This window comes from Egretta garzetta, unplaced genomic scaffold (assembly GCF_000687185.1).
Source record: "Egretta garzetta isolate BGI_Z169 unplaced genomic scaffold, ASM68718v1 scaffold255, whole genome shotgun sequence".
NCBI lineage: Eukaryota > Metazoa > Chordata > Aves > Pelecaniformes > Ardeidae > Egretta > Egretta garzetta.
Window position 1 is genome coordinate 309,924 of NW_009259797.1, and position 16,584 is coordinate 326,507.

At 41.2% G+C, this 16,584-nt stretch overlaps 1 protein-coding gene across 3 annotated transcripts in view; it reads right to left on the bottom strand.

Moving 5' to 3' along the window:
- The window catches only part of FAT3 (FAT atypical cadherin 3), a 339,730-nt gene that overhangs the window by 20,929 nt on the left and 302,217 nt on the right, over positions 1 to 16,584 (bottom strand). For all 3 annotated transcript variants that reach the window (XM_035895315.1, XM_035895314.1, XM_035895313.1), the window contains 3 exons: positions 10,085 to 10,219; positions 8,921 to 9,078; positions 717 to 1,185 (listed from right to left, as the gene is read on the bottom strand). In XM_035895315.1, the coding sequence (XP_035751208.1) occupies positions 717 to 1,185; positions 8,921 to 9,078; positions 10,085 to 10,219 (762 nt within the window). The remainder of the gene's footprint in view (positions 1 to 716; positions 1,186 to 8,920; positions 9,079 to 10,084; positions 10,220 to 16,584) is intronic.

The window sequence follows — 16,584 nt, forward strand, 5'->3', positions numbered from 1 at the left end:
CCTGCTGAGATGCTGACTGTTCTTATGGTCTGGTAACTCGTGCACTACATTACTGGGTAGCAAGTCACTGGCACCAAATCACACATGCCGCTATATAACCACTGGGTAGGAAACTCCAACACGAGCACAGTTTAAATCAAAGCCCTATAAACTTTGGATAATATTACTTAGACCTTGAAGCACTCAGCCCTCCGAGGAAAGTGTAAAATACACTTCACGGGGGTTTATAATGGGGCAGACTCACTGTTTTCCATGTAGACGTGTAATCAAATTACTCACAAAAGGACCAAGGTGTTTATGGACAGCTTGATAATTATTTGTGACAGCTTCAGAAACAGAAAGGCAACGGTGCCGTTGCATCTGTGATAGACATTTGAAATCACCATCTTTGTGTACAGCCTTCGATGCTGCAAATGGGTCCTGAAAAATCCAGCTGAGCATTACAGTAATTGCAATTCTATTGGCTTCTATAGAAATAGGATTATCCTAACAGCCAATAAATCAATTTCCTCCTGGAACACTAATGCAATGAGAAGGGGCACCATTTCACCGTTATTTATAGAGCAAACAGCTTTTACACAATTTGCAATACCTATCAGAGTTTTATAGAGTTCATGAGATTTTTCAAGCATGTTGCCGCATAAAACCATCTCTGGCAATAAATTATAGAGGAAAATGGGGAGGGGGGAACCCATAAAGTAATGCAAAATATTTACCACCAGATGGCACGCTGGTACAGGTGCCGCCGTTCTGGCAGGGATGCCTCTCGCAGGCATCGGGGTAGAGGACGCAGCCAAGCTTTAATTCGGTCAGGCCAACCACTTCTGCGAAGCTGCTGCGCTTGTTCTGGAGCGGCAGCTCGTTGTTATTTAGGACAACTGAATCCAGGCAGCCCTGAAAGCCACTCAAGACCTGCGTTGTCCTCTTGTCGGTCAGGCTGCGGACATTATCCACTTGGACCTGGGCGCCGAAGTAGACGGAGCTATCTGTGCTGAGCGTCTGGAAATAGAGGGGGGCTTTGCGGCGCTCCACGTAGCTGTCATCCAGGGACAGGCTTGTGAAATTGCGATTCAGCTCCAGGAAGACCGAATGCCAGCTTCCATCATTAACGGCCCTGCCAGAAATTCCCAGGATTCCCGGGCCACTTCCACAGTCCAACTGGAACCACAGTTTGCCATCAACAATCTGCAGGAGGAAAACAGAAATCAAAGCACTTCAGGCACTCTGCCGTCTTGTAATACGTTCTCTTGGAGAATGTGGAAGCACAGAGGACTTCTAGACAGTCTCTATACAGTGTTAAAGCTGCTCTCCTACAGGACACTAAAATAGCAAAAAGCGGTGCCTTTATCATCAGCAAAAAAAATGTGATAAATATCAGCTTACTTAGAATTTACCCAAAGCCTGCAGGCAAACTGAAAATACAGAAAAATTACAGATGCAGATCACAGGCAAGGACCAGCATGACAGTATGTCTCACTGAACAGGGCATGGACCGGAGGACCATGTTCTGCTCTTGGCCCTGCTGCTGAGCAGTCGTGTCTCTCTGAGCAAGTCCCACCATCCACCTGTGTGCTGCAATTCTGCTGCTGGTGGCTGATGCCACCAAAAGGACAGTGAGGGCAAGGGACCACCTCTGAGTGAGAGGCTTGTGGAAAAGTCAACGGCCACTGCTTTCAGACAGGGATGTTAGGTGCTCGGCTCATGTGCACATCCCCTGCTTCTGTAACCTTTTGGAGCATCTCAGCAAGGTGTGGATCTGCCCCTAAGTATCCTAAGTTCAGTTTCTCCAAGTACAACAGTGAGATTGTGGTTGACCAACAGTTAGTTATTTTCCAAGGATGCTACGCTACCTGCGCTGTGTATACCTCACAGATGACATAAATGGCACTGACTTTTCTTTCCTTCCCCATACTTATGCTGGGTTCATGGCTTTAGAGGGATTGTTAGGATTTCTCACTCTCCCTCTTGTCCCTCACCCACCTGAAGTCCTCATAAAGGGAAAATCTGTGCTAGCCTGCTGGGCCAGGCAAAGTGCAGAGTGAGGGAATGGGTATGAAGTGCTGCTTTCCTGATTAGCAGTTTACCCAAAGATTTTAGGTTTCTCTAACAGATGGCAGGTAAGTTCAAAATGGCTGACAAGGCTGGAAATAATTTCTTATGACACATTAATTAGATTCAAGCTCTCCGAAAGCTCTTGCAATTATTTTACCTTTATGTCATGCTCTAGGAAGTATTTATTTCTGCAAACCCCATCTCAAGACAGTTCTGTCCCATTATTTATCCCCCTGAAAAGTTCAGGTGCTGTGTCGTTTTTCATCCTTCACTGCAGCACACATTGTACTCTCACTGGTTTGTCCATAACACAAACCTACTGCTCTCCCCCAGCAGAGCAGAGTTGCCATAGCTGTCAATGCAAGATCCCCCTTGAGCTCTGGTGACCTGCTAAACTGGCATGGATAATGCAGATGTGAGGATGCTGCGTTGTGTCCATCTGTCTTTGGCCATTTTTGGCTGTTTCTGGTATGAATAGTCATTTAAACATAACGTGTTAGCTAGAGACATCCCTTGGCATGTGTCTGAACTGGTGCTCAAACTCTTCTCTGCCACGCTCTCTGATGTGGCTTGCAGGTAAATGGGAATCTGTTTATCTACAGGAGCAGACTGTGCTGTTGTATTATGATCAGAATTTCATTGTCCTTGGAGGTTCACAAAACTACCTGGAGAAAAGCTAAGGGCAAAATCTTGAGTTCTGATGATCTCCGGACTTCCTTCTCCCTTCCAGAACTCAGTCTCTTGACTGGCTGAATTTGGACTGCGCTGTAACCTCAAGCCAAGTCACACCGGGCAGTTAGGGTGTAAACCACACCACTCCACCACTCTGCGGTTGCTTGGATGGGGTGGGCACAGAGATCCTAAGCAAGAGACAAGCTCCCTATAAATGCCAGCTACCTACTTACTCTGCATGGCATGAGGGGTGTTAGAGGGATACAGATGTAGAAGGAGCCAGAAGAGCAAGAATTAGCCCCTGCTATGGGCAGCGGGTTATTTTTAACTCCTTGACCTGTACGATGTAATGAAACTGAGAAGAAATGTCATCTATGGTTATAATACAACATGCTTGAGGGATGTCTGTTGCTTGGTACTCCTACAGCTCAATCAAAGAAGGCTAATGGATGTATAGAAAAATAAGCCTGGATCATTTTTCATTAAAAAATCTTTTCTTACAGGACTCAAAACTCAGCTGTAAACTACTTCTGTAGATCGAAATTGGGCCTATTAAAGCATCTGCTCAGGAGGAATCTCGGTAAACAAGATGCCCTGATAAACTGAGCTGGTTTCTATCCAGAGGTGGAACAATAGTTTCTTTTCTCCCTGTGCAACAAAATAGCCCACAAACCTTGAAGCTGCTGCTCAGAAAGTGTGGTCTGGCTCAACAGGAATACAAATCAAACAGAAAAATACATGCCAACATATTACACTTTGAAAAACAGCCATCATCGGATAAGCAGCTAACTTGCTTCTTATTCAAAAGGCTTTTTCCTATGGAAACTGTTCTACTGATTGTGTATAATATACATATACCTCCCCTAAGACTACTTATACCCTGAAGGACCTACTGCCTGCATGTCTATTACCCTTACTCACAGAACATGCTTTTCCAATTATCTTTATAAATACAACACCACATATGAGCACCTGGAATAAATATTACACCATTTGTATACAGGAAACGATGATCTAAAAGATTTGCCATTAAAATATGTTTTATATGTCTTTCTCATCCACTTTTATTTCTTTTCACCAGCAGATGATCTGACATACACAGTAAATATATGTTGTCTGAAAGGCTATGTTTCCTTCCTTTTATTAAAAAAGTACTAGTAACCTCCACCTTAGGCTAGAGTGAAAGATGGAAAGGATGGTTCGACGCTTACAGTGCTAGCCTAAGATATGATAGATATGCATGGGAATCCACACTCTGCAACACTCTTCCTCTGGGATCTCAAGCAAGTCATTAGTTTCAGGTCTCCATCAGTAAAAGAGGGATAACGTCATTTCCCTACCTCACACCACTGCTTTACGGATACATACATTAAAGACTGTGACATGCCCAGATACCCCTAGCAATGGGACCATAAAAATACTTTCATTAATCAGATGGTCACAGGCCTTGCTGTAGCAGGGCAGGGAGGAAATATTTGTCCCCTGATGGCCCTGTGCCTCTAGGAGGAGGAGGAGGAAGAGCAGGAGCAGCCTGCGAGGAGCAGGGGCTGCCAAGGCCTCCTGTCCTGCTTCTTTAGGAGGTAAGCTGGCTGGGCAGGGAGGGGAAGGGTCCTCTACTTAACAGGACAAAATGGTGTCTCCATCCACAGAATCACAGAATGGCAGGGATTGGAAGGGACCTTGGGAGATCATCTAGTCCAACTCCCCTGCTAAAGCAGGTTCACCCAGAGCAGGTTGCACAGGACGTCATCCAGGTGGGCTTTGAGCATCTCCAAAGCAGCATGGAGAATTCAACTATGGATCTGTGATTCAGCAATTAATGTCTGGAGTTCCCGTGATTCCCTGTAACCACAGTGATGTCAGGGACACTGTTCAGTCCTCAGACAGGGCTCTTTGATTATAATCTGGACTTTGGTACCAAGAAAAGCTGAACTTCAAGATAATTTCTTACTAAACGAGGTACATTCAAGCAAATAGCACGGAAATCCAATGAAAGGCCAGTGCTGTTCTCCAGGCTCAGCAGTTACCCACACAATAACCTCACTGGGATGACTGGTCTGATTGAGGGTTGGTAGCATCAGACTCGCAGTTCAGGACTGAATGTGTGGAACCACTTTTTTCTCCATCTTTGCAATGTAACACAGCAGAGAGCTTGAGCTACTCCATCTCACAGCAGAGAGATGCAAACCCTGCAACCCCTCACCAATGCAGCCCATGGTGCCCTCTGCTCCAAGATGAAAGCGGAGAGACACTGCTTCATCCTAGCTGGGCAGAAAAGTCCCACCAAGCTTCCGCCCCTCAGAGCTTTCTGGGGTTTACAGTTTTTCTCATTATAGCTACTAGGACAGTGAGGTCAATGCATACTTAAGCATGTATGCTTTTACAGACACAAAATTCCTCACCTGTATAAAATGGGCAAAGAAGTACAAAGAACAGACAAGGCTGATGCAATCTGTTACATTTCAACAGTTTCATTCAATGAGCAAAATGGAGCCAAACACATATTGTAAATTATATTAGAATATTAGCCTGGCTAAGATGTTTGGCTAACATCCATATTTGTGTATCAACATAGGTAATAAAATGATCAAATGGTTCTTCTGAGACCACCTTCGGCTCACACAGTCCATCTGCAGTCACACACCATGGATGCTGCGTGCTGCCTACTAATCTATCTGGGGAAATATTTCGTTAGCCGAATTACATTTCAGGTTCGTTTGTGTAAAACGGGATATTTAATTAAAATATTACTCGTTTCAACTCTAGCCATAACTGGGATCATATCCAAGCTTCAGTCTTATCCAGCATAAGCCATGTAGCAGTAATGCATTAAAATGCGTAATATACACTTAACTAAACCATGCAAAGTTTCACATTAACTGCCTGGACGGAAGAACATATGCTTGACTTTTACCATTTAACAGTTATATTTCTGTTGTGGTGGGAAAGTCTTTCTTTACCATTTTTATTCCTTTAAATCTCACAAAACAAGTTGAATCTCCATTATATTCCTTGAAAAAAACAAGAAATAAATTATAAAATTCTTTTCTGCAATGTCCTTGTAATGCTGTAAGTTGTTAAATCTTACTTTTCGCAGATAGATGCCACATAGGAAAAAGAAAATGGTGATACTGTTCTTGGCACATGTAATCTTTTCAAAGGGAAAAAAAAGGCCATCGACCTGCATCTCATTTTGCTCCAATTGTCTTAAAAGCAAGAGCACACAATGAAAAAAAATGGCCAACCTTTCAAAATCGATGGATGAGTTGCTTTATTAGAAACAGCTGAATAAATAACGCCCTTATTATATTGTATCAACACAGTGTAGCTGGTAGGCTTTCAGCAAAGTAGCAGACAAGCAGTTTGCTCTATGGAATTTATTATTCATCCAAGAAGGACACCGTGTTATGATTATGAAATATTTTCATCCCTGGAGTTATCACAAATGTATGAGCTCCCAAAATTAAGCTGGTCATTTAAACACCGAAAACCATATTTCAGTATTAATTTTTAAATAGACTGCAATGGGGGAGAGTCGCTTCAAAAAAATCAATGCCACTGTATGCCCCAACAGTGGTCGTGTTTTCTACTCATTCTCCCATGGGCTCGTACTATGTGGTTGGTCTGAATTTCTTCCATCTCTGCCTTTTTTTGGAGCTCAGTGTTGGTGCAGAGCCCTGTGGTTCTAATCCAGCAGATACTTAAGTACACGCTTAAAATTAAGGTATGTGAGTAGTTCCAATTGCCTTCAAATACAAGAAGTTAAGCAAGTGATTAAGTGTTTTGCTGGAGTGATGCCAGAGTGCTCAGAAGAGCACAGGATCCCATCCTTTATCCTCTATTTGGAAAGCTTCTCCTCATGTTTAATTTAATTGAAAGCAATGCTCAAATGATAACAACTTCACATTTATAGACCTCTAATTAATCTACTTAATGGCCTCATTTCTGAGAGCTTCCCTATCTCATAACATACATACCTGGTTAAAAAAAAAAAAGAAAAAACCAAACCCAAACTAAAAAGGCCTTACCTCTGGTTTACAAATGAAGAAACATATGCTTAGAAAGTCTAAGGGTAACTTGCTCGAAAGCATCTCAGGGATCCCCAAAGTACAGTTTATGAGTCAGCTGCCACCCCTGAAGAGACCTGCTACGGCTACATCCCTGGAGCACAATGCCATTTGCCTGCAATAGAGCACTTTTGTGAGACCTTAGAGTCTGATGTTCCTCGGCTAAATGACCTTCACAAACAAAAATCTATCAATTCCTGATCTTCTGAGTGATGCCATTTATTCAAAAAATATGCTGAATGTATTCCTTTACTTTTTTTTTAAGCCCAATGCTTATAGAGGCCAAGGGACAGTCCCGGGAAAAGGATGTACCCACTGCAACAGCAAATCCTGCCCTACCAAAAAGCCAAGAATAAGGCTCTGGGAAGGGAATTCCTTGTGTCCTTCCCTGACAGGTGCATGGGAGAAAGTGGAGCCCTTGAATCCATAACACTGTGTAGTTATATTTATAGTGTGTGTGTATATATATATATATATATAGTCTAACCCTAGACCTCTCCCATCAGACATGTGAAGCAGCTGCTGTGTCTGAAGCTCTCTACTAAGTGCCACATAAGATGGGTTGAGAGCTGGATATCCTTTCTTAGAGTTAGGAAGCAAACAAGACGATGACCTGGAGGTTGGCCTGAGATGGGAGCAGAATAGCCACAGCTCTTGTTGCTGCTCCTTCTAGTAGTATTTTTCCCTCCCAGTATCTTTCAAAGCAAAATGCTTAGATGATTGTGTGAAGCAGTGACTGAAAACACGTAATTCCTACCTCACCACTAAAAACTCAACCCAGGTAACTGCAATGAGTGGTTCTCAATTTTTTGTAATAGCATGCATTTTCCTCCTTTGGCGGCAAAATCTCCCAGCTTCAACTGTGATTTCCACTCATTTCCACTATGACCTGGCCTGCTGGACTCCTAAATCATGATAGTTTTATACACTAAACTCCAACAAAATAAATTATTCTATCATCGTTCTAGCTCTTTTTCAGTCTGTCTCTGTATCACCTCCTATTGTTTCCAAGTGGCACATTTTACGAGGGCCATTTGTTTTTTTCCAAGCATTTTTCAAAACTACAACCTTGCAAACGTTCTTTACTGATATATGTGAAGAGCAACCACGATGAAGGTCTTCAAGCCTGCAATTTTGGGCTTTTTTGAAGAAAAAAATATACTGAAAAGTTCAAACTGTGCACTTCTATGTCTCAAAGCAGAGCTTAATTGTCTTGTACAAATCTGAATGATGCTGAGAGTCCCCAGCAAATGACAGACAGTACTGCTGCTCATGAAATATTTCAGTCTAACAGCTATAAAATTATTTCTTGCCCATTAATAACTCATCTAGCCATCTTAACATTACTTAAGCATTCAGCCAAAAGAACTCTAAAGATTGCAAATACAGACACGAAAGGCTCTGTGCCATTTCTCTCACTGCTGAATTATAGGATGTGGCCGAGTTACAAAAGTCAATGTCTTCATTTTGTACCTTAGAGGCTCTAGCAGAAACACATGCAGGCTCTTGGATGAGCCTAGCACTCCCTGTCCATCCAGTTGATATTTCCCATTCCACAGAAACCCAACAAAGAACAAAAATGCATGGAGAGCTTATCAATTAAATTATGATTGGATATCAATCTCCAGCTACCCCATGCCTCTCTCAACAAATAACCTTAGTTCACAGAGTGCCGAAATCTTCACATTCAGTAGGAGACACGTTCTAGGCAGTTGGTTTCTGGAATTAACTCGACAGCAGTGAGGGTGTATCCTCAAACCACAGGCATGGACACAGAGGAAGAACAGTTATTTTAGCATGCATCGTTTTGACTATATGGTCATATAAATGCCCAAATCTTACATCTCATGTGGACTGGGTCCTGCATGCAGACACACATAATGTTTTTATAATGAACAGCACCCAGTGGAGCATTTTCCAAGCAAGGTACCACTAACAAGCTGCTTTTCTTATTGTTGTTGTTGCTGCCACTGTCAAAATTGTTGGTTTTCCCTGTTAGCATGAAACAGATCAAACTTCATCTTCTCAATCTACTGCTGAAATGAGAACAGCATTCCCCAAATAAAGAGCCAACAGAAAACATATAATCAAGAAAAACAACTGCAGAAAAGATAAGTTATTTTAATTACCTTCAGAATTATACAGGGATTCGCTCTGGTGTACATTATGATCCCATTGCTTTGCAGGGTTCGCAGACGGAGAGCCAACTTGAATTCCTCTTTCTTGCTATTTTCAGAAACCCGGTATTTAATGTAGCTATTCCCAGCAAAGCTAAGGGAAGTGTGGCCTGAAATAACCATTTTGAAAAGACAGATGTTCTTTTAGTGACACATTAAATAATTCCTCAACTGTCAAGTTAATTAAAGAATTTATAGCGCTAATGAGAATGTGTAGGAAGAAATAAATAAAATCCAACTTTGATGGGAAAAAAAGCTGGCACCTACTACAAAAACATACTGTGGGTTTTTTTGAAATTATTTTTCAGGGGGTGGAGGAAAGCACTGTTTCTCCATACTTATAAAAAAAAGAGAAGTTTCTCCAAGCATTCAGTATTTTTAATGTTATACACATCCTATGTGACCTCACTCATAACAGAGGAAGTCAAAGATGACCATGCCTGTACGTCAGGCAGTTGAGTTACGGGTATAAAGTTAGGTGTGGGCAGATGCCAGTCAAACCCTTGCAATGAGTTTCCCGCAACCACTGCTCAGGACCACAGTGATATTGCTCAGTATCTGCTGTGTTTTCATCAGGGAAATAGCACATGTCCTCTGTCATGCAGCCTTGGATTCACTGAAGTCAACAGAAAGCTCCACTTCACAGGCTTTCCACCAGGTTCTTTGTATCCCAGGGAACCACACAGCTGCAGAGAACTAACAAATGTCCTCAAACTTTCTTCTTGGGATGGTGTAGTGTTTTCATTAATAAAGACTGGAATTTTAATAATCTAAATCATAAGCAGAAATGTTAAGAGCTTTGCCCATGGCAGGAGAACATCTGGCGTAACAGTCTCTAGGAAAAGTCCTTTTTTCTCAGTAGCCTGTTTTACTGGTCTGGATTCAACCACATCAGTGGGAATTTCCCAATGGAAACTGGATCACGGTCCTCACACAAGGCCATAGCTATAAAGAGAAGTATTTTACCAGGCTTATAAACAGATGTGCTAAATGCCAGTGCTGAGGAGGGTTAAGTGGTACCTCTTCTGTTGACTTCAGTGGCACCTCTACCTAAAATATGAGAATGGCAGCACTTTGTTGTTCAAGTATATCCCCCTCTACAGCTGTGACATGCACCTGAGCATTCGCCAAGTTTCCCTGGTGGGCACTGGCAGATGAACGGTCTCCGGTTAGCTTCATACCCCACACACTGCATGTCCCCTGGGCACGGCTTCTCCAGACATGGATCGTTAGACCCTGGGCAGAGTCCTCCTGCAATAAGTTAAAATACTGTCAGGGATACACACTGTAAAGCATGATCTGAAGTGATACAAGAGTAATGAAAGACAATTATTGATCTCACACTTCAGTACAAGCGAAGAATGGCTTAATAATAATAAAAAACAACAAAAAAACCACCTCCACAGAAAAGACATCCTTCAGACAAGTACATAGCAAACCTGTTATGGTTCTTCGAAGGCTGCCCTAAACCCCATGGCAATGTATTATAAAAAACAACTATTATGAGCAGTAACTGGTTTATAATTGGTGTTGTGACTCTCAGGCTACTCATTTTCTCACAAAACCTCCTGCACAGGGCATTTACAGACATGAGAAAACAAATGACTTGAAGCTACGCTCTCCTTTTGCCCCGGAAGACCCATGAGAAGCAAATTTAAGGAGATAGAGTTCCCCAGGAGACAAAATAAGAAAAAGCCATTCCTGGACTACAGAGTTACAGCTGCAGTAGCACAGGACACGCTGCCAGCCTGATCATATAGCATAGGCAAACTTGCCCTGTCCCCGTGTTCCTCCTGACACTTCTGAGATCTCACATCCTATAGTGCCCCTTGCCTAGGCTGCCAAAACCTATCCTCCTTTCTTCTGGTTGTGACTACGCAAGTCCCGTTGCCTCTGGAACCGCATATGTTCAGGGGCAAGAGGGGTGGCGGGGAAAGTGGATTGCTTGTTCTGGACATTAAGAACTCAAAGTGAAGAAATTTTGAAAATCAAAAATAAATTGACTGTATTTCTTGACATTACCTAATTGAAGAAAGAAACAGCTTAATATTCTAAGTAGCCAGTTGCAATTTATAATTATAAATTGGGCAAAACATTCATGTCATTTTGTATTTGGGGAAGAGCATAATTTGGATAAAATTATTTTTAATGCTTCTGTCAACTCTTTCCTAAAAATCTTTTAGAAGTATGGAATCTAATCTTGCCCAAGGATGGGTAAATTTGAAACTACTACTGACTTCTTAAGGGAAGTAATCTGGAGGGACAGATGAATACTGAGTTTTAAATTTGCTTAAAATACTTGTTCGACACAATTACAGTAAGGTTCTTCAAAACCTCCTAAATACTTAACATCTATCCAGCTGAGCATGTCAAGGGCTTATTTTAATGCCTGTCAGTGTCAAAGGAACTTCTTGCATTCCATGGCGTTTGGCTACAACTTCTACATAGCTCTTAAAAGTGTCTAAATAAATCTGTTTTGATTGCCCTAATCTTAAAAGATTTGCAAACACCGGCTACAATAATGCAAACCGTGATACGCCTATTGCTGCTTAATGTATGAATTCTCAGGAAGACACAACTTCCACATCAGTTAGCCTTTTCCTGGTTTCAAGAAGTAGTTGCAGGGTCAGCTTATACCTTTGGACATCTCTGTGTGGCTGCTATGAAACCATTTACTTAATACAGGCAGGTGATGATTTTAACAGTAAAATGTCAGCACCTTCCTACCCATCACTTTCTGAATATTGACAGTTCTTGTTTATTGCAAGACCCTTATCATATTAAAAAACCACTTTTTTTTGAGCATATGTATTTTATTTACAATTTATAACGGAATAAATCAACCTGTCATATAGTATATCTCTGAAAGTAATGAAAGAAAGACCCTTATTGCTCTCACACTTTAGTATAAGCCAAGCAGGACTCATAGTGAGCATAGCTGAAATTACCTGGCACTGTAAGTATTTTCTGGAAAAAGAAAAATTACTACCGTAGGTTTCAAAGTGGACATGGGCTGACTACAAATATGGCAATAACTGTAAATGTCTTGCTTGATGTACAGCACAGTCAATTTAATCTTTAACATCCTCCCCTCCTTTGTCAAACATTTGTTTGAGAGGTCTATGCAGTAAACGATTTACAGTACTGCCTGTAGCACTGTTAGAAAATGATGCATGGTAATCTTTATTAATCACTTTAGTAGGTAACATTAACAGGAATAACAGCTGCAATATACAGTCACACTTTAAGTCTTACGGAATCAAGAAACAAATGTCACTTAATAGGGTTCTGCATTGCAGAACACTGTTTAAAGGTAAGGTCTGCAGAATTTAACAGAGAATATGATGTTTGCTATAGGTTGTTTTTTTTTTTTTAGAAAAAAACCCCACATTCTTTGGAATTCAATGGCAAGCAACCATTATTTCTGAAGTTATAACAGGTGGTTAAATATTCTATAGGCTGCCTTGTATTTTCTACTTGGTTCTTTCAGCTATTTTAATTCATTCTTATGTGACAAATACACAGCATTCTGCTGTACGCAGAGTATATCTCTTCTCTGAACACACTTAAACCTTTTGTGAGGCTGTAATTCAAGGGAGCCTCTGTGGAGCTGGCAGACAAGTCATTTGGACAAAAGCCCCACAGCCCGTCAGTGTGCAGCAGAAGGGGGCACTGAAATTTCCAAACGTGGCTCCGCAAATTTTCATATCCCCTAACCCATGACTGTATCTTTGACGTGAAGCAATAAAGCAATAGCTTACTTTGTTATCCATCTCTGACAGTTTTTTTAGCTGATTCAAACTTTGATTTGTACTTCGGATTCATCCTTCGACAGTCAAAATATATATGGGAAGGATCTAACGTATTTAGTGCAGCTGTGGAGATGCACTAAAGGACTGCTTATCCTGGCAGGCCAAGAATAGTTCTTCCAGTAAACTACAAGAAAATCAACTTTTTATTCATCCTGCTGCAGCAGGATTTCATAGCTGTCACAAAAGTTTTAAAATATTCAGACTTGGGAGACGAAATGCTCTATGCCTGTCTGTATGGTTATAAGTACATAAGCTACAAATCTGCATTATTGCATTGCCCGAGCTAACACACATTTTCAGGCTGATTTCACAACTACGCAGAGAAAAATTGTGAAATCGTTCGAGGTTACGTTGTCCACATCAAAGATTTACAGCCTGAGTTTAAATAAAATTATTCTAATGTTGCATTTCCACTCCAAAGAACAGTCTATTTACCATCCAATAAGAGATTCAAGAAATATGGATTTGAATTGATCTTCTTTTTTTTTTCTGTAGGCAAGTCAGTCAATCCACAGCATTCTCTTGAAACTCGCATAAGTATTAATAAAGCTGTTCAATACAAGGTATCACAGAGACACATGAGCTAGCGTCAAACCAGCGCATGGCAGGAAAAGGTGGAACAGCCTCACTTGATTTTGACAGATCATCTTCAGTAAGTGATAGATAACAATTCACGCTCGCCCTGATTCTACACTCAAGCCCCTACCTGATGCTTCAGCTCTTCCATGTATTATACTAGACTATGTATTCTCAGCATAGGCCTTAAAATGGGGCATATTCACAGGGAGAAACATCTCTCCTTACCCAAGTGCAATGTTAAAAGGGTTACAGACAAATCAAATCTATCAAATTTATCTGCAGTTCTTTCTTCCCAAGCACAGGCAGGACAACTTCTTCTTCAGTCTTCCTGGCTACCTTGCCAGGACAACTCGAGGCTCCTGAATATGTGTGTGCTTCCTGAAAATGGGAAAAGTAGTGTTGTACACATAGGAATTGGGTGCCTGATGCCTAACCCTGCAAAACACCCAGGACTCTTTAAGAGGCAGTGTGTGCTCTGTGGAGCTGAGGACACAAACCACCTCTGAAGATTAGACCCTGTATTAATAGCAGATCATCACAGTCTATGATTTCCTTTTGTCAGAACATTCACAAAATGCTAGAAGTGGCTCCATAAAGCCTGAATTGCCCGGTTTCATGAGAAAGTGGTCCAAGACTGCTATTCACTTGATTAAATAACGTGGTTGTGAGTGTCTGCACTTTCACTGAACACTTCTGGGTCTATTAGAAAAATTCTTTCGAACTATTAAGCCAGAACCACATTAAACACTTGAAATGGAATTCGTCTCATCTAACTTTAGGGCATGATTCATCTGACTGATTTTAGACATCTAGGGAGAGATGTATCACATCATTAAAAATACCTCATTCTTTCCACTGTCTGCAAATGGGGCCTGGAGTGACCAGCTCAGATGTAGATATATACCCACATTTGTCAAGATGATTTCAATCCAGCCCCCTCCCATAAACATATTAATGTAACCTCACTTCTGTAAGATTATAATGCAGAACAACTCTATAGCAAAATAGTCCCAACAAAACCTGCTTCTCCCCTGTATCTTTGTCTCAACACAAAAGAATTACTTTGCATCATGAAAAAATAAAAGTAGGGAATAGATTTTTGCTTCTGACAAATGAGAATGTCATGAGAACTATTTTACACACAGATATTTATTCTGGTCCTCCTATCTTTATTTCCCATAAGCTCCGACAGATGTTTGCATACCTCACGCCATGGGATGGGAGACTGGCGACTGCGTAGCCCCTATGGCCACATGGAAACAAACCCCGGGTTGTTACAGTATTTTTCATACAAACACAAGCAGATGAGCCAGAAATCTGAGGAGATGGTCTGTTATTGGAAAACTCTTTAGTTCAATTTTATTGATTTTAAAGGCTTAGATTGATGCACCTGAACTTTCGAACTTATCCTTCCAGAACTGAGCTGCTGAAGCTCCAAAGTTCACCCGCTGCCTGCTTTACAGTCTCGCTGCATTCTCCTGTTAGGTAACTCCGTTTGCTCACAGAGGTAATCTAGGTAAGTTATGCACAGCTGGCATGCATAAATTGTGCATATCTGTGACATCTGCCAGTGGGAAAAACACTCCAAGTATGATACATATTTCAAGAACGAGTGAATTAGTTCAAACTCAAGCTTTCTGGGTCATAATTGAATCAGATCTCTGGAAACATATGCAATATTTTAATGGCTTTGTCATAAGTCAAGCTATTAATATTTACTGGACTGGATCATGAAACTACCCTAGTAACAAAGGAAGTATAATACTTTTATTATACTGATAATATCTTGCTAATGCTGTCTTGTTAAACAAGCCAAAAAGATTTATTCTAGTATTTTGTGCTCTTTTCCCTGACTTGCTGCATTTATGTGCAAGCACAAGAACTATTGATCAAACAAGTATTTGCATTTTTCTAACTCTTTTATTATGCCTAGTCTTAGGCTTCGTGAAAGCAGAATTATACATGCATTCTCTAACTGATAGACCCTCAGAAGTCTGTGTGACCTCCTATGTGATAACATACAGTGTGTGTCTGTGTATTTACCTAAATGCCAAGATATTTCTTGTGGTTCTTTTAATTAAAAACAGTAGAAGAGGCTGAAGCATTAACTAATGCGGAGAAAAGCAAAGCATGGATTTTTTTCACTTCCCACTAAGATCTCTTCTCCCTGTGCAAGTAGGAGGCGCCGAGCCTGTCAACCCCTGGTAGCTATACTTAAATCACCAGCTCTGGACACTTGGTACAGGCTGTATGATGGACTGGACATGCACAACCCCTCCCCAAGGCTTGTGCCTGGCCCACGGGAAGTCAGCACATAGTAGCCCAAACGGGAGCTGTGGGAAGCTCTCCAGCTTCCCAGATGGACCAGGACAAGCTCCCTGTTGCAACTGTTCGCCTACAGCAATCTTCAAGGCTATGATCAATGGTCCAGAGGCTAGGGACCATGGATGGTCTGCAAAACCACGCTGCTTCTCCGTCAGCCTGCCATGGATTTTGAGGATTGACTAGCACATGACAGAAAAATTTCGAAATCGCTGTCCTAGCTGAATTTTTGTGCTTCCAGTGCAAACTTGCTGTGCAGAGAGGAAAAGGGAGAGAGCTGCTGGATCAGAACTGTACTGCATTGCAAAGTCTTTTTTCTAGAGCTAAAGTAAGGGATTATGAGGCAGGTCCACTTACTATTAGTATCTGAAGGGAATACTACATTATTATTGATGTTAATAAGTAGTGAAATGAAATTACAAACAGTGAAAATTTTGGCTGCCAGGAAACCAATTTCTGACAGCGAGGGCTATCACTATCCCCATGGAGATGAGGATTTGTGATTTCTTAGTATAAAAGTGAGACAAAGCTATGACTTAGAGAATATAAAAGTGTTTTTCAGACAGCGCTCCTGCACTGGCTCCTGGACTCACCTGGAGGGTATGGCAGCATTGTCCCTTTTAAACCTGTGAAAATCCTTTATTTCAGAACCTTTCATGTGTAACAAAACGCCAACTATTTTTACAATAGATATATCTGTTTGAAACTTACAACACTATTACTTAAAAATTGACCAGGTAGTCTGCTCTTGAATGAAACACATGAAAATTCCTCAGATACAGAATTCTGATATTTTTACAGAACTGAAATTCTATAGCATTAGCATTCCCATGCTGCTGGAGACAATGATTTCTGGTTAAGTCTTATGCAGTTTATGCCTATTTTCTTCCTCACTGAAGTCAA